The 18461-nt window shown below is 39.6% G+C and overlaps 2 protein-coding genes and 4 non-coding genes across 6 annotated transcripts; 4 read left to right on the top strand and 2 right to left on the bottom strand.

The window, feature by feature from the left end:
• Positions 1-2069: 2069 nt before the first annotated feature.
• Positions 2070-5548, bottom strand: LOC111216578 (E3 ubiquitin-protein ligase RBBP6-like). The gene is made up of 3 exons (XM_022738129.1): positions 4404-5548; positions 3544-3643; positions 2070-3316 (listed from the first exon to the last, which is right to left on the bottom strand). The coding sequence occupies exons 1-3, from the start codon at positions 4567-4569 to the stop codon at positions 3088-3090; spliced, it is 495 nt and encodes a 164-aa protein (XP_022593850.1). The 5' UTR covers positions 4570-5548; the 3' UTR covers positions 2070-3087.
• Positions 5549-6396: 848 nt separating this feature from the next.
• Positions 6397-6478, top strand: trnal-aag. Its single transcript has one exon. It is a non-coding gene; the product is annotated as a tRNA-Leu (tRNA).
• Positions 6479-6717: 239 nt separating this feature from the next.
• On the top strand, positions 6718-6799 carry trnal-aag. The gene has a single exon. It is a non-coding gene; the product is annotated as a tRNA-Leu (tRNA).
• Positions 6800-7669: 870 nt separating this feature from the next.
• trnal-aag lies at positions 7670-7751 on the top strand. The gene has a single exon. It is a non-coding gene; the product is annotated as a tRNA-Leu (tRNA).
• Positions 7752-8279: 528 nt separating this feature from the next.
• trnal-aag lies at positions 8280-8361 on the top strand. Its single transcript has one exon. It is a non-coding gene; the product is annotated as a tRNA-Leu (tRNA).
• A 1559-nt stretch (positions 8362-9920) lies between these two features.
• Positions 9921-14805, bottom strand: LOC111216550 (voltage-dependent calcium channel gamma-3 subunit-like). Its single transcript, XM_022738077.1, has 4 exons — positions 14595-14805; positions 11740-11823; positions 11197-11337; positions 9921-10483 (listed from the first exon to the last, which is right to left on the bottom strand). The coding sequence occupies exons 1-4, from the start codon at positions 14803-14805 to the stop codon at positions 9921-9923; spliced, it is 999 nt and encodes a 332-aa protein (XP_022593798.1).
• Between the last annotated feature and the right edge of the window lie 3656 nt (positions 14806-18461).

Raw genomic sequence — 18461 nt, 5'->3', positions numbered from 1 at the left:
GATCATCACGATTCGAAAACCTAATGTCAGTACTTTCGTAGGGATTACACTGCAATGTAGGGAAAAATGAACTTGGTAGACGATTAAAATAAAACGGCACATGATAATTACCATCAGCATGGGGCATTGCCGAATGTAGTGACCAGCCTTTCCACAACGAAAGCAGGTATAGTGAGCAGGTGGAGGTCCAACTGCCTTCTTGGAGTAACTACAGAGAGACAAGTAGAGTTTATCTTTTAAAACTATCTACAGCTAGAGAATGTTGTTCAGTACTGATTTGCGATTTAAAACATTGAGCAAAAAAATCTAACTTAAATCAAGCACAAGAGGAAAGTGTGTGTGCGTGTGTGTGTACTAACTGTATCGGGTCATATTCATGGTTGGACTGAGACATCATGGCTTTAATCTTGTCCTCTTCTGATGCATTTGCGTCCACCAGGTTAGCAGTCTACAACACGTAACAAAGAGAGGAGCAAAAAGAGAAAAGTAAGACGTAAACTCAAGAAGAAAACTCAAGAAAAAAAAAAGGACATTTGTATTCAACTTAGGAAATATTTTCTTCAAGTACAACCTGCATGTACAGAAACATTACCTTGGCGAGTTGGGCGAGTGACAAAGAAGGAGAAGAATCAGTCTGCAGGAGAATCAGAGTACAGATATAAAAGGTGTTAACACAATATCTAATTGACATACATCGGAAGAGCCCAGATAGTTCCCCACCAAATCTGTGTCCAGTCCCCTACAGTCTCCATATAAGTCTTTGCACGAAAATCAAGGCCTCTTTCGAGCACTCAAAGCGCATGAAATAATGCAAGTACGACAGTGAGCATTTACATCTAGACATGATTACTACGCTCCTGCACAAACTTCATCCCTCTACTGAGTTGTGTCATGATCTGGAAAAAGTTAATGCCTTCAAAAGGCTCATCTACAGCTGTGTCTATTAACAGCTGTTTACATGGAAAAAATCTTAACTGCTGGAGGAATAAATTAAGAAATTACCCAAATATAGGAAAGTAATCAACAAAATAGGAATAAATTAAGTAATTTTTAAACAAAGTTTTATCTCCATTAAGTAACCCTACTTTTTAAAACCTATATTCATGCTGAAGGTAACGTCTTTTCCTACGGCAGGCGATATAAAAGTATTAAGATTTACTGTTACAAAATCGTTCTAAAAATTTGAAATAAAAACACATTTATGACTGAATGGAAATCCTTAAGAGCTCCACACCACTAAACTGCATAAAAATTAAGTTGCATTAACATTTAACAAGTAAAGCAAAGTCTTACTGTGACTACTCTTCCATATATACACAAGTCTAGACCTGCTGATATTCTGAGCCTATAACCTCCTACAATGGTAATGTACAAGAGCATCAAAGCTTTCTTGCTATTTGGGCTTCGTCAGCAAGTCAAAATGTTCGCTACTGGCACATCCCTCTATAGAGATCCTACAGCTTCTCCCGCTATGAAGGGAGAGGGCGATTTTCTCAAAGGAATACTTGACATTTAATTTTAGCATGCAGTTTCCTTTTGCCATTTTTGCACTGTCTTGTCGAAAGAGGTTGTCATGACTGTTAGAAACTCATCAAATCAGTTTAAGACTGCTTTCTGTAAACTAATGAGCTAGCAAAGAGTGATGCCAAGCAGTTTTAAAAAATATGCAAACGCATCAAAGTGTCAAATATATAAAGCTGGTACTGCACAAATGTAGATATTTCTTTAAAATATGCCAGTTGAAAAAAAAAAAGAACTAACAAGAGCTGTCAAGTATTCCTTCAAATTGTTCCCTGAAACAGCCAATACACCACTACAGAGTGAAGGGTGAAAGAAAGGGATGTCTCTAATGCAGGTCAGGAGACAATGAACCACGAGAATCACGTGTCACGCACGCACAGAGAAGAAAAAGGTCATATTTTACAACAAAGAGGCTGCTCTGCCTACTTCTGGTGAAAAATATCTTAAAGTAAATAAACAAGCGGGCAGGGCGGGTTGTCCATCATGATATGCAGGGCTCTGAGGAAAGACTGGGTATTGCAGAATGCTGTGGAGGGAACACACAGGGATCTGGTGCAAGCGGTTCTGACACTGAACCACTGAACAACTTTATTGACAGGTTCTGCAGCTTACAGCTTACAGGACACACTACACCAGTATACTTCTCACTGCAGCAACCATGGAAGGCCTCAAAAGATTGACAAGATGTTTACTTTACTGATGTGTCATTGTACTTTGTGATCATGTCACAGCATTATGTCAGTGACCAAGTCACAGCATCTCACTTATTAAAACTAACTTCTTACTGATGCCCCAAACCAAAGTTGTAACAATACACTTTGAACTAGTACCTGCTTCTTATCAAAACAGACACTTAAGAATCTGAATTAATTCAAAGCATTTAACTCAGTAGGATGAAATCTGTGAGCCTTTAAGGTTTAAGGGTTATGCGCAGTCCATACGTAAAGCAGAATAGAACATCTTCAGGGTGAAATTGTACAAGACAAAACAAATGACATTGGTAAATGTTATTGCACAACAGATTTGAGTATATTAAAGTTTAGCAGGGTAAGCTTTCAAAATAAAAATCACTGGCGAGTCTCTTCCACCCACACAAACTTAGTCTTGTAATTGTAATCAAAGTTAATTACAATCAATCCCAGCCACACTTTACTTCACTGGGTTCTTAAACCACATAATAAATAAAATATTTTCACAGAAAATAAAATGACAATGAATTATCAATACAAAAATACCATGTTTTCCTTTTACAAACCCCTTTAGAATACATTTGCCTGGCCTGAAGCAGGCTACAAAACCATTTCATTATGAAATACAGTCATTAACAGTTTAAATGATTTCTCAATTATAAAGTGGCAACAGTTCAACAATTGGTCAGTTCAGAGCATTCAAAAACAATGGTGGCTAGTCTGTTGTTTCTCTTATCAACCTCATCTCATTCAGCCACAATTTAAAACTTTAATCTGCTAGTTTCAAAACAGAAACAATAAACCAGGTTTGTTTTAGAGAGAAACAACAAACTACTTTAACTTTGGTGACTCCAGGAAACCCTCCCCAAAAAAGACATCATATAACATATAGAGGTTGAGATCTCAACACAAATGTAGCCAACACACGGTGAACAGAAGATACACAGAGCTTGATCATTGTTGACAGAATGTTTTCAAGAAAGGTGACTAAAGCCAGAAAGAGGGGGAGAGAGTGATAGGTGAGAGGAGGAAGAGAGAGTGTTGTTTTTGGGTTTGTTTTACATACGGGTCTAGAAGATCCCACCACAGCTGTGTCAGAACGATCTCTGCAGAAACAAACACGGGGCGGAAAGAAACCATCAGTTAACATAACTTGGCAGTCAACTTATCACCAAGGACAGGATCAAGTTTTCAACTGTAGCTGTCAACTAGACCTGTGATCTACATATCAAAGAAAACTATAGGAATTGTAATGTAAACTAATAATTCAAAACTGTAAATGATTAGTAACTGTACTGCTCAATAATGATTTCAGTGATAACGTTATACATACACAATGAACGTCCTGCCAGCAGGTTTTACTCCACCAATTGGAGTTCGGCGGACAATCACGGACGAGTGTTTCGGGATGTGGGCTTCATCATCTGTGTATTCTACAAAACACAAGATTAAAATCAACAGAGGTGAAACAAATACATAACACAATGACACCTAAACAACATTGCCAACATCCATTCAGTAAAATACAAGGCATTTATGGACCTTGGGTTCTTCAACTCCAAACCAGAAGTTGTGGGTGAGTTAATGACAACTCACAATTTCAAGTAAAGCTGTGAAAACACAGCAGTACAGGTAAGATCATTTGAACTGGATGATAACCCCCCCCCCAACATTCAGAATTATATAAGTAGAGATGTTACTAATGATTATTTTCATTATCAATTAAACTGCTCATTATTTTTTCAGTTAATTGATTGTATATATAAGAAATGTATGACAGAGATAAACAGGAAAAATATTATTTGCGAAACTAGAATCAGAATAAGTGGCAATATTTCACTATTTATGCTTGAAAAAAAGACTGAAATGATAATCAAATGTAATAGTGTAATAGTCGGTGATTCTTATTATGTCAATCGACTAATCTCCTAAGCCCATCTAAAAAACAAATAATGTAGAAAACAAATCATAGATCATTAATAGTTACAATAGTCCTAAATTGCAGCCCCTTGGATGTGACCACAATAAATATGAAATATATATATATATATATTCTAACCCATTTTCCAGACCCAGATATGGTGATCAAATCTAAAGGAGACGAAAAAGTCCGTCTATCCTTTATTGATGTCCCCAAAAATAATGGATGACATGTGTGTCACACATTTTGCAATGTGTCAGATGGTAACATACCTTCTCGAGTCTGCGCGTTGGTAATCTGCAGGTCGCAGTCTGTGGCCTTGAGGCGCTCACGGGCCATGATCTGCCTTTTAAGCTCGTTGAGAGTGATATGCAGCCCATCGAAAGTGACTGTGTTGTAGTCCAGTTTGGAAGAAAACTTATAGTGAACACACGACATTTTTACAGGTCTAAGCAGTTTAGTCAATCAAGCACAAGGAAAAAACAAAAAACACAGGCCTGGTATGGTAACAAAATAAAACAGCGTCAACACTGAACACAGGAGGCTAAATCTGGTGACTTTAATAGGTAAACCTTGTTTATATGCGCTGAAACACTGTGGACAAAGAAAGGGCTAAAATGGGGAAGGGTTCAGCTCGCAGATGGCGACAGAGTCCTTGTTATTGCCAAAGAAAAATAATCGAGGTGTGAGGCCAGAGCGCCATTGAGCAGCGCAGTTTGCCTCGTAAGTTCTTTAAAGTCCGATAAAACACAACAGGATGCCACGAAATCCAAGGGAGTCCATGAAGCACAGTGTAAATCTTTTCTTACATGGATGTAAAAGAGGGCAAGTCCGTCGTGAATTGTCCTTAGTGGAAAGCCCGGGCCGCCGCGCTGCAAGCCGCTAGTGAAGCTAACAGCGGGCCTGGGGTTCCCTCAACATCAGTCCTTGTGGTAATATTTGGCCTTTCTGAAACAGTCCTTATTTTTCCAAGTCACAACAAACACTACCGAACCACCACAAAGTCCACAAAACTGCGTGAAAGCTTCCGCAACGAGTTCACAAGATATACCGAAGTTAGACCTCAAAAATAATAGTTTTGAAAACGTAATCTACCGTATAAATGTCAGACTGGCGAGTTAGCTAATGCCAAGGCTAACATGCTACACCTCGAGATTAGCTAACGCTCCCTCTCCGTTAACAAGAGCCAACGGCCACTGCTCAACATTGCTACGCTAACAATGCTAGCCAAGTTAGCTGTCGAATAATCTAACAAAATCCACAAGTTACGCAATCAAAACGCAAAGGTTCCTCTTCGGTCAAGGTCCTTTTCCACTGTGAAAGTGTAAAGTTGTGTGTCCGGATTATTCTTCAAGTTAAATCCATAAAATCCTTCTCGGTGATCCAAGCTGCTCGTCCCCTCGCTGTTTCATCAAAATGGCGCAGGACGGAACCGGATGTATCCAGGGTTCTTCCAAAGAGTAAACATGAAAACAAGAAGCCTATCTTCGCTCTTCTTCAAAATGGAGGCCCTACTTCCATCAGAACAAGAACAACACTTAGTGTTTGTCCCCCAGCTTCCCACTTTATATTATCATTTCAGATTTTCTACACTTTTTGTAAATTTTTGAGCACTATAAACACTATAAAATATACAAATATTGTAAGAATCCCAAAACCATGAATATATGTAAGCAGGTGTAAATTTACATTATACATTTTTGCAACAAAGTATTATAAACATTTAGGCAATTAAAAATCTCCATAGTAAGTAAAACTGCTGCACTTATCATTTACATGAACATGAAATCTAATAACTATGTGCAAACATGAGAGGTTGCTTTTAAAAAATTAAATTAAATAAAACTCAGAAAACAAATTATCACCCCACTCTCAATCACAATCATTTGAAATTTAGGCAGTAATGTTGCAGGCAGAACACCTGACCTCAACCCTAGATTGTTTGAGCTCCAGACCATTGCAACTTCTAGAAAGCCCCCTGTACTAACCCTGGTGTTGGTGTTAGCAGGGCAAGGCTTTCGTGAACTATCTTGTTTTCCTGGTGTTCTTTGGCTCTTCGATTGCGTTGTCAAGGAGCCCTGTTGTAACTTCAGGGTCGTCATCTGGGATAAAAGGAGAATAAAACGGAAAATGTAATAGTTATTTGGCATAAAGGACTGTTTTCATATTCACCTCTCGTGAATATAACTCATATTCCCCAACTGAAAGAGTTTCAACACTGCACATGCATCGACAAGGACAAGTTGCTGAATCCACACGGCCAACGGTAGCGTGGCCGAGCGGTCTAAGGCGCTGGATTAAGGCTCCAGTCTCTTCGGAGGCGTGGGTTCGAATCCCACCGCTGCCAGGATTTTGTCAAGAATCATGCTATAACAATATCGTACACCATTATACATGCTGAAAGTGTAACTATAACTGTAACATCCTCGTGCTCGCAGTATACGTTGAAAATTGTAGAAAACTTTGTATGATCAATATAGAAAATCTGACCATTTCTATCATTTCATTTATTTTTAAGATGTTAAATCACTTCAACACTCCATATAGACAGAATGCAATTTTAAAGGTCTTTTACGAACGGTCAGAGGTAGCGTGGCCGAGCGGTCTAAGGCGCTGGATTAAGGCTCCAGTCTCTTCGGAGGCGTGGGTTCGAATCCCACCGCTGCCAGGGTTTTATCACGTAAATTCCTATAATATAATATAAACGCTACCATGCTGCTATGTACATTGACTTGAAGTGAAAGTGGGTCGGGGTAGGTTTGGGCTTGTACCATGCTGTGGACAAAAGCCATTGTGGAACAGGGTTTAAATGGGCGTATTGAAAAAGTATAATGCAACTAGAGTATATGATGGGGATTACAGGTCATATGTATCATCTCTTAGGTGTTAAAGGGGACAGAGAATGATCTGCAGTTCACCTCAGGTCTTAGCAGCATTTTAGTGTTTTCAGATCATTGGTTTTATGGCCTGACCAACTTTACTGTATTTGCAATACAAAACAATACAATATCAACCCCATTTCCAGATGCAGCAGGCAGCTGCTTTGTTAAAAAAAAAAGAGAAGGAAAAAAAAAAAAAAAGCTGTGATAACTCTATTGTACACTACCTGCCCATAACCAAATGAAATAATCATAGTGAAGCATTTAGCTAAAGATCCAAATATTTCCCTCACATATTGGTGGAGACCAAGATTTATGGATTTAGGAGATGAGTGAGAGATGACTGTGCTGCCTCCAAATTGCAAAAGATTCTTAGTATCAAGTAGTTTTGAACATTAGGTTTTTCATTTCTATGAGACCAAATTTTCATCAGCTTTTTGCTATTTTGACAGAAATTGGCCTCCATAATGACAATATGCTGATTTAGTATGTGGCAAGTGCACGTTACTATTTAATAAATATTTATTCACTTATTGAATCAATGAATATATCAATCACCTGATGCAGTTTAATGCTTAACATAGCCAACCTTCAATCTAAATCTATATGGAAATCATACCGTATTTGTGATGGATATAATTCCTGATATTTCATTATAAGGTAGCGTGGCCGAGCGGTCTAAGGCGCTGGATTAAGGCTCCAGTCTCTTCGGGGGCGTGGGTTCGAATCCCACCGCTGCCAGGGTTTTATCATGTAAATCTCAGAAACTATAACAACCATTAAAGTAAATTCACTTGAAATTACATGTGTGATTAATATAGTACTTCATACTTAGGTTGTGAGTGGAGATGGGTTGTCTTTGAAACTACAATGATATGTATGCTTGATGAGGCAACTGTAGTATATGTGATGGGTTTGTTGTGTCATATATTCAAAGAACATAAAATACATTCTTAGTGTCTATTAAATTTGTTGTATAGGTTTTCCACACTTTCCATTATTTCTATAATTTTGGCTTCCATGTTAACAACAGGTGCGAATTTAGCACATACCAACTGTACATTCATGAATATTCATTCACTTATTGAGTCAATGAATAAATCAATCAACTGATGCAGCTACAATGCAAAGCATTACTAACTATCATCCTACATTTATATGTACATTATACAGTGTGTCCCTTCAATGTCACTCTTACTTATTACCACATCCTACATAAAAACTTCATATAGACCGATGGAATCAGATGTCTTACACCTGTTTTATACAGGTAGCGTGGCCGAGCGGTCTAAGGCGCTGGATTAAGGCTCCAGTCTCTTTGGGGGCGTGGGTTCGAATCCCACCGCTGCCAGAGTTTTCTCATGTATATATCTGAACACAAGCACAACACACAGACTTGCAAAAGAAGAGAAAACAGAGAGAACCCATTCCACCCAATATGTTCTCTGAAGTGAAGTGGACTGTTACCCCTTCACCATCTTCTAATGATCCATCATGATAATGCTCTATGCCACAAAGCAAAATCGGCTCAAACTAGTTTTCATGAACTTGACGATGAGTTCATGGATGAGATGTACTTCACTGGCCTCACCTGATCTGAATCCAATAGCACAACTGCCTTGAATGTTTGCCTGAATCATGCCGCCGCCGCTGCCATGGTAACCCATCAAGTTTCCTAGTCCGCCTGCTGTTCCGCTGCCATTGTCTCTAACACAGCTTACTCATGCATGTTCACACACGAGGGCCTTAATGTTTTTGCAGTACAGGGGCATCCATTAATTTTGATAAATTGTTTGTGCCTGTTTATATATTTGCACTATGCTTGGACATTTGCTTCTGTGCCCACTTATGCAAGGACAGATATTTGAATATTCTCTCTCACTTTCTCATGTACACACGGACACCTGAGACATGCCCTGTACGACACAAAAGAAGCAATGCCACACCACTCTTGTTTCTCTCTGAAGCACATCTTGAGCGATTCTGTTCATTTATGAGCTTTATTTGATGTAAACAGAGACTCAGTGGTACAACCATATGGGCAGAATCCTTTTGGTACACTTATGCATGCTCACATGCTTACACAAGACACACTGTGACACACAAACACACACAGTGAGAGACAGATAGCGTTTTAATGCATTTAATGGGTTTCGATTTTGTGCTTAGGTCCACAAAAAGGAGGACAGGAACAGGACATAGTTATGTCAATCCCACATGTATGTGTGTTGGTGTATGTGTGTGTGTTTGTTTTTTTATGTAATAGTTTCTTATTTTAATGGATGCTGCTCATTTCTGTCTCTCTCTGCATGATTGTGTGTCTCACACACACATTCCTAAAACTATACACACTCAGTCACCCACACTACAGATATACAGTAGACACAGCTAATGCAATAGCATAGCAAAGTGACATACGAAGAGCAAGAAAGTAGTAGATCTCAAAATTGTGTTCTTCTTTACTGCATCTCTGTTTCTCAGACCTTGTCAACAGTAGATGAAAGAGACTGTTTGCTTCAGTCTAGAGCTTGAATGATAGTTGACTAACAGAAATAATCAGCAACTACTTTGATCATTTAAAAATCGTTTTTGTCATTTGATCCGATTCCAGCATCTCAAACATAAGGATTTGCTGAATTTCATTGTTTTATAATATTATGAATTGAAAAAACAAACTAGTTAGAGACGTGACATTGGGCTCTGGGAAATTGGAATTGGGATTTTTCACAGTTTTCTGACATCTCATCGACTAAACATCGACTACAAATAAACAGATTAGTTGATGCTCCTCTACGCCAATATCCAAAGTCTTTCCTCTTTCTTTTACCCTGGAAGTGAGATGATTTCCTCTTATTTAATGTTCTCCTCTCACTCAAGTTCCTCTTGTGTTTTATCACTGAACATCTCCGCTCACACAGGCGTGGTCCTTCTGTTGGCAGCACAGTTTCCAGGCAGAATGTCTGTGTTGTTGTGAGCGACTGCAGTAGTTAAATCATCCACAGCCACGTCAATCTTACCGTCTTTGAGTGGCGAGGTTAAGGTGTAAAGCATGAACTCTGAGCCCACTGTCAGTGGCGCTGCCATGCCGGTGAGTTTGGATTCGGTGGAGAGGGACGGCTCTCGCTCTTGCACCAAGGACGCTCGAAAAGAGTGTGAGGTGGAGTCCCCCGCGCTGTGGTTGCTCCTGTAACTGTATCGGCGGCTGCGGTTCTGGTAGTATCGGTTGCGGTAGTAAGATGAGCTACGGGAGATGGGTGGCTTGATGAGGGAAGGCCGACCTTTCGTGCGCAGCTGCCTGTGCTTCTCTATGAACACATGCACTGCCAGGACGCCCACCATCTCAGCCAGCACGAAGGACAAAGCCCCAAAATAGAAAGACCAGCCGTAGGAGTAGCTCTTCTTGTTGTCGCTCTGGCTGGGGTCGCCTGAGTTGGCTGATATGTACACAATGATGCCAATGATGTTACTGAGACCTGGGAGAGTTTAGAGGGAAGGACACGATCCATCAATCAAACTTTATTTGTATAGCTACTTTACAGGTAAGTACAATTCAAAGTGCTTCACAGATTAGTCTAAAGGGGTAAAGGGTCAACTCTTCAGGCTGCTCCCGGATCTTTTTGCAGGCTCTTCACCAGCTCGCAGCATAAAAACTAAAATATGGCCCACTGAATATTTCAGTCCTGCATTTTAGAAAAACTAAAAGACTTGTGCCACAGGCTCATCCATCATCCTAATTCATAGAGGCTGGTGCAAAACAACAAAGTGTTTTATAAACAAGTAAAAGATTTTAAAATCCTCCTACCTACATGACCACAGAGGTCGCTTGACCCTACCCACAGATATGAGCCATACGAGCGGATCGGAGTGGACCTTTGTTGTCATGGTAACAATGGAAACAATGGAATAGTCACGGTTAACGGAATCAATGAAAATTATCAGTTTTGAAATGGGAAACAAGCAACAGTCTCCTGTGTGAAAGTCCTGCGCTCTGTCAACCCACCCACACACACCTACCTCCTCCACCTAACGTGGACTTTGTAGCTCTATGTGCTGTAATACTGTAATACGCCTGACTTCACCAAACAATAAAAACATAACTATGGCTTGTAATAACCTGCTTGTTTTTTTTTTTTTTTTACATGAGGATTGTTAACATGTGATGAACATATGTGCTTTTTTTCCTGACCTGCAGAGACAAAGAGTATACCCGCGCTGAGAATGACATTGTAGCGTGACTTGTAGAACTCACTGGCAGCTACACACACACCTCCGAGAAATAATAACCCCACACTGAGGATGGGGAAGAGGCTGGAGGCCCGAACTGCTCCTGAGGAAGAGGACAGAGGAGAATGAAATGGGGAATATTCAACATTTGAATACTCGGCACTTGCGTGGTGACTGTAAATTCTGGATTCTGATTGGCTGGGAGGTGTGGATTAACTTTTAGAGACTGGACACCTATGATGTAGGTCATTCTAAACGAACGCACCAGTGTTACAGTGTAGGTGAAGACGGCAACAATGTAATTTTTAAATGTGTATGACATTTGTTTAAATCTGGAAGTCCGAATGAGCTAAGGATAGGAAGAGGAGCGAGGACTTAAAACAGACGACCTGAACAAAGTTAGCCAGGGTGAAGTCCACTGATCCACTGAGTCAACTGTAACAATCACGGTACATACAACGCATCCCATACAGATCTCACAGTTAAACGCTCCTGTGTTACCCACGCAGTAAATATTCTGCAGCATCCTGCTCATAGTCTCCATCTTCAGCAAAGTGATCAATGTCTTTGCAAACACCCCGAAACGTCCCTGCAGAAAGACAAAGAGAGGAATATATCACGGTACATCCATTTAATAACTCCTTTGGCTCTGCGTTACTCTTCATAGTATGTAATTTGACCCAGTGCACTTTGCATACTCTCTCTAACAGTGACTTGCTGACAGTAAATGTTAAATATGCTTACCATCTGATGGGTTTTGTATTGATTTTTTTTTCCTGTTCTTGAAACAATTCGGCTCCAGGCCTTAACTAGCGAACGCTTTATCTATTTTGCTTTGGATATTATGCATATGAGGGTCTCTGCCTGAGCCCAGAGAAGTCAGAGGATCGAGAATAATATTTCTCTGAACTGTGACATCTTCTAATGAGTTGCCACAGGAAGAGCATCCTTTAACATCATGTGTGCACATAACAGAAGCAATGGCATATTCTAATTATACTTACAGTTGATTTCAGCCAGTGGCTCCCAGCTTTGTTTGGCTTGTGACCCTTTAACATGAACCAGTGCCTGCTTGTGACCTTTTATCACACTGATTTGACTGATTTTCCTCCTCACATCGTTTAAGCCATGAAGTTTTTATGTTGTTTATTATAAGTGTTATTGCTAAGAAATAATTTAGGTCAGTCTATTGCTTTATATTTATATATATTTAAATATACGCTGCTCAGGTCCTGACAGTTGACTATAGGAAACATCTCCTGGCACTTTATGTTGATGAATCCAAACCATCACCAACATCACCAACACTTATTAGTCCCACCAACCATCAAGCTGGCGAACACACAGACTGTCACCATAATCACCTGTAACGCCTCTGATATATTTTGATGTTGACTTTCATCCTGTGAGGATTCAGAAACCAGCTGGACTGTTTGTCTCCTGCTCTCACTATCCTTTGGTCATGTAATGCCTTTCAACATTTGCACACACAGGGATATATTGATGAATATGTCCCTATGTGCTGCACTGATTGAACAGTATTGATGATGTGACTCAGTCACCATGGTTACCAAAACCAAACTCATTCAGTAGCTACAACTCGGCCGCGGTGAACAGGTCAGAGAGCAAAGCCCACGATGGAGAAAGCATTTATTCAAACTATTGTCAGGAGAGATGAGGTCACATGTGAAACTAGGACCTCTCCCTTACTCTCAGCGAGAATAGATACTTTCTGAGCATTTGCAGCTTAGTATCATTAGTCTTTAATCAAACTCTTACTTCAGGGGGACAGTTTTGTTGTTGCTTGACATGCAAGTAACCAAGCTTTACAGTGACTTCATTCTGGAAGATACTAACGGTATCCCATTGTAAATGTCTGTCTGTAGTGCTGACCTCTTCTATTTTTATGTTTTATCTACGTCTCTATCTTTGTTTCCTGTCATGTCACTATTTATTTTAGAATTAAATCAAACAAGTTTCTAATAAAGATAGTGTATGAAAAGTACACAACCGACTTTCAGCTTTCCATCTTTGTGTCTGTCTGCTTGCAGGTGGCTTTGTGTGATGCAGACTGATAGACACATACACACAAACACACAGGACTGTTGAGGCATTGATGTCCTCTGCATGCTTTGTTACCTCTCCATTAAACCATTTTGGAGCTAAGAGATAGTGGAGCAGCAGGGGAGGGAGGGGCTGAGAGGAACACAGGGATGGAAGTGAGGCATAAATAAAAGAGCTGGACATCTCAGAAAATTAACAAAGCAAAGCAAACAGGGGGTATGAAGCAAGACAAAGAGAGGCGCTATATAAAAAGCAATGAATAATTGATCATTTCATTTCATCATATCACATATCCAGGAATTAAACTCCTCCCTCGCTCTCTGAGATGCACCCTCTTGAATCTTGCCATTAATCAAAAAATTAATGGGATGCTCTGCAGGAGACTTTCAGTGCTTAACAAATCAGTTTCCCCCATAGAGATAATGTTTGGTTTTGGTTAGTGGAGTATGAGATCAGCTCTCAGTCGCATTTCTATAACTTATCACCTCAATGGTTTTATGTTGTTTCTTTTTTATTTTCAATTCTCTATGTTTGACAAAAATTTATAGTGCCATATTTTTTTGGGCACTTGTGAAGCACTTTGTTACTCTGCTTTTGAAATATATTATTTGAATAAATTTGACTTTCTTATTTACTAGCTAAACAGTTACAAGTTTCTTTTAAACTTTGTTTTATTTGTAAAACATTTTGTCAACACTATTGCTATCAGGTGGGTGCTCTCAATGGTGGAGTGTAACTAAGCACTATTAGTATTTCCATGTCATTACTTTATACATAGTGTTTCATAGCATTACATTATACATAGAAAGATATCGCGTGTACTTGCTGCAATTCAGGGGAACATTGCACCTTCAGTTATTTATCATTAGTAGTTATTTTACACAATTAATTAAACAACGGGACAGCAAATACAATTGTTAAAAAAAGCCCCAACTGCTAAATGCTATGTAAAAGTTAAATAAGAATAATGCACTGACAAAATCTATAATACTACAACACTGGCAGCGGCATTTACCTGCTTTACTTTAGATACTTTTAGAACATTTTGCTAATAATACCCGATACTCGTTGTACTTATTAACTTTTCGTGGGGTGCATAAGTTTCCTAGAGTATTTAATAATGTAGTATTGCTTCTTTTACTTAACTACAACTGACCAATATTTTTATTTAGTTCGTGCTGCAAGATCATCATAGAAATACAGACTATTGTAAAATAACAATTATGATAAGGGTTTTTTTGCACAATGGTGAGACCTGTAAATTCAGGCAACATGCAGGAGTGGTGTGTTTCCTACCCTCCGTGCAGCAGGTCCTCCACAGACCGGAGTGGGTCAGGACTTCCTCGTTCTTGCGGACGGTCTCGTTGTCGTTCAGGTTCTTGGAGCGGCACATCCCGCGGGAGTACAGCCAGTAGTCCGTGCCCACGGCGATGGTCATGAGGCTGAAGGCGCAGAAAGCCCCCGCCGTGGTCAGCAGCATCATCACACCCCGGTTACACAGCCTCATGTCGGCCCAGCCTCCTCTTCCCGCTCCTCCCGGAGACCTCCAGTGGACAGACCGGCGGGGTTCAGAAACTGCTGAAAACTTTTCCCCGGTGTCTTCTCTCTGTGTGGATCCAGTCGGCTGAAAGTGACGGAAACTCCGATTTTGTGCGCATCTTCTGCAACCTGCGCTAAACTCGCATAGGTGAAAAACTGTGCAGGTTTAGGGACGGGTCATTTTTCACTAAACTGCCTTCATAACTCTACAGAGCTGGGACGTTTCCATGTCAGGGCCGCAGACCCAGGACCACGGGATGTGGATGTGTTGTCAAAAATCACAAAGTAAAAAATCAGAGAGGAACCCAGGCCCGAGGGGCGAAAAGTGGAAAAGCCAACATCCTGGATAAAACAATCCAGAAATCATCAGCAGCATCAGCAGCAGCAGCGGCGGCAGCAAAGCTCATCTGGACACGATCTAGTTTATCGTACATCAACTCTGCATGACAGTAAACTGCAGGATAATCCCGCCCTCCGGTCGCCTGTGTGTTCCTGAAACCAGTAGCCTACATCTGAATCAGTGCGCAGTGTTGACCAACAGTTCAGCAGCTGCACAGTGGTTATAATGTCCCCCCGAATAGACCAGAAAAACAAACCCTGTACAATATGTAACCTCATACAATCCAGTGGTGAAAGAAGTATTCAAAACGTTTATGTATGTAAAATATGTTCAATTATATTAAAGAAAACACTGTATCGCAAATAATCTTTTGGCCTTTTAAATCAGCGACAGTACAGACTATAAGTGATTAGGTTCAATACTGACCCAGTGTGGGCCTCCATCATACCAGAGTAACTTTACCCAAAAACAATGTACCCACTTTTTGTGTTATTTTCAGTTTACTGTGGGAACCCACTTGCTAAAGTTAAAGTCCCCCTCCACTCAAATATGTGTTTTGCTTATTGTTATTTCACTTGGCTGTTTGAGTTTCTCTGACCAGAGTGATGAGCAGAGTTTGACACTAGAAGTCTGTTTTCATGCTCAAGAGGGAAAGTTTCAATCTGAGTTGAACACTGTTTGTAGGAGCGGGATTTTGTGACATCACAACTAGTTCAGAGGCCAATCATTATCCAGTATGCAACTTACACAAGTGTGATGTGGAAACTTGAAGCCTCCAGCCCACACACACTGACAAAATACATTTGAATGAAGTAGGAAACAGCCTCTGTCAAACATCTGAAATGAAATTTGCTGGATTTTCCAGGGAAGGAGAAGAAACCTTTTTGCGAAATAAACATATCAGACACAAATTATTATTCCAAGCAAAAATATTTTTATATGTCATGAAACATGTCAGGAGCAAATCTTTTACCCATTATTACATCTGTGTTATACTGACCCACACCAGGTCAATTCTGAACCCAGCAATTAGGACAACATCACTATGAGTACTTTAGGTACTCATAGTGATGTTGTCTTGTTTTTCAAGACTTGCATTTATTGTTTAGATAAATAAATATTTTATGAATTTATCAAATCTTGAATGTAAAATATTTTGCAGCTAAGCTATATTTCTATTTTCTTTGGACAGGGAATGTTGGACTGAATAATGGTGTTTTTAATATTTGGCTCCTACATGAAAGTGACTTTGGTAAAATATTAATAGTTGTGGAAAGTCTTTTACACTTTATATAAGAGAGATATTACAGAGATATTGATATCTCTGGAGCTTTGTGGCTGATATCACGGCTGTTTACTCATTAGGCCTTCATGTCCTTCATATTAATATCCTCATCTGGATTAAATCCACCAGAAAATGGGGAAGGAGCCCTGTGGGGCCCCTTCATCTGAATGAATAAAAGAATAAATGAGAATATGAATATTTAAGGGTTTGAATATAAAGTGAGCAAGTATGTGTGAAGACGACAAAGCAATCAAAATCCCCAAAAAATGATGGCCTATTATTTAAAACTAAATAAATAAAATTCTTTTCTTCTGTTGGAAGTTCACATACCCTTATACATTTTCATCACATGACAGCGCCCTAGACTTGAGACTGCTCTACTGACTAATGTTGGCTAAGCAAACCCTCACGACAGTGAGATCTGCTGCTGGTGAATATGAACATTTTTGCCGGAGAACGAAGCCTACGAACAAGAACATAACAAATTAAATGACTAATTCAATAATCAATTAGTCAGTTGATAGAAAATAAATTGGCAACTATTACAAAAATGACAAACATTTCATGGTTCCAGCTTCTCCAATGCAAATGTGAGGATTTGCACCTTTTTGTTGCAATAATAACTTTGTCAAACAAACAGTGTCAAGGTGTCACTTTGGGCTCTGGGTAATTGTGATGAGCATTTCTCAGAAGTTTTACAGACTTTACAGCTTTGTGTATAAGATTAGCTCCAACCTACAACCACAAAATGCTGCTTATGCATTGATGCTTGAGTTATAATATTACAATAATATAATATATAATAGCATGGAAGTCACAGGAGCCATTTACTGCAGTGCATACTTTTACTTTTGTAACTTTTAAGTACATTTTCCTGATTTTACTTACATACCTTTACTTCAATAACATTTTCACTGCACTTTAACTCGCAATTAAGTTTTTTACAGTATGATATTAGTACTTTTAAGTAAAGGATCTGAATACTTCCTTCACTACTGGCTGTTGTGTACAACCCTTCAAAGTAAAAGACAGGAGCCAGAGTTACTGAAATGGTATTATGATAAGTCATTTTAATGTAGGTATCATATTGGAGGTGTTTCACACGCGCAGGTAAAGACGGCGCATGCAACACATGAATACTGTCCTGTTACACCATCTCCTCAGGTTGCTTTATAAAAGTTGCCCTCTTCTCCTCATCCTCTTTCTATTTCTTCTCCTGCCTTTTGCATAGTAAACACTTTATTCTCCCCTCTTTTCCCTTCTCCCTCTTGTCTTGCCAATCTCATTTCCCAGTTCCTTCTCATTAAAATTTACCGATGTGAATGTGAGCCGCAGAAAGGGGAGAAGCAGAGAAGGAAAAAGAGATCAAATTAAGATTGAAGGAAAGGAGAAGAGGAAGAGGAGGAGAAAGGGGAGAGATAAAATTGGAGAACAAAGTAAAAGCTGAGAGTGCTGGCAGGGGTAAAGAGCAGAGAGACAGGGAGATGGGGTGTGAGGAAGTGCGTCATTGCATGGAAACCACATCTAGCTCTAGATCCCATTCCTATTTACACATACACAGAAACACAAGTCATACAGAATAATTACATCTATTTTATATGTTCATTTAACACACAGCCAAACAGTCTTTGCTCCGTGCTTTTTTAAAGCAAACTCTTTAGCCGCGCACATTTTCGACATTATCAGAGATAGCGTACGCAGCATCCAGAGTGGAAACTAAAACTTGATCTGAGCATGGATATCATAAAACTGACTTGCATCGATAAATTCAAGACACCGAGAGTTTCTCACCTCCACGATGTCGAAAGCAAATCTTAGAGAACTACTGTACCAACAAATATGGCATGCATAGAGGAGCTGCACCACAAAGACTGTATAGGCCTACACAGCACTAACCCACTGCATACACAGTGCCATAGAGAAGAGAAAGAGAGAGATTAAGCAAGAGAAAAAAGACAGAGACATTTTTAAATATCACTGCCAAACAGGCATTTGGGGA

Source organism: Seriola dumerili, unplaced genomic scaffold (assembly GCF_002260705.1).
Source record: "Seriola dumerili isolate Sdu_G_001 unplaced genomic scaffold, Sdu_1.0 BDQW01000035.1, whole genome shotgun sequence".
Taxonomy (NCBI): Eukaryota; Metazoa; Chordata; class Actinopteri; order Carangiformes; family Carangidae; genus Seriola; species Seriola dumerili.
Note: the sequence above shows the minus strand (reverse complement) of the source record. Positions and strands in the feature narration are given on the sequence as shown.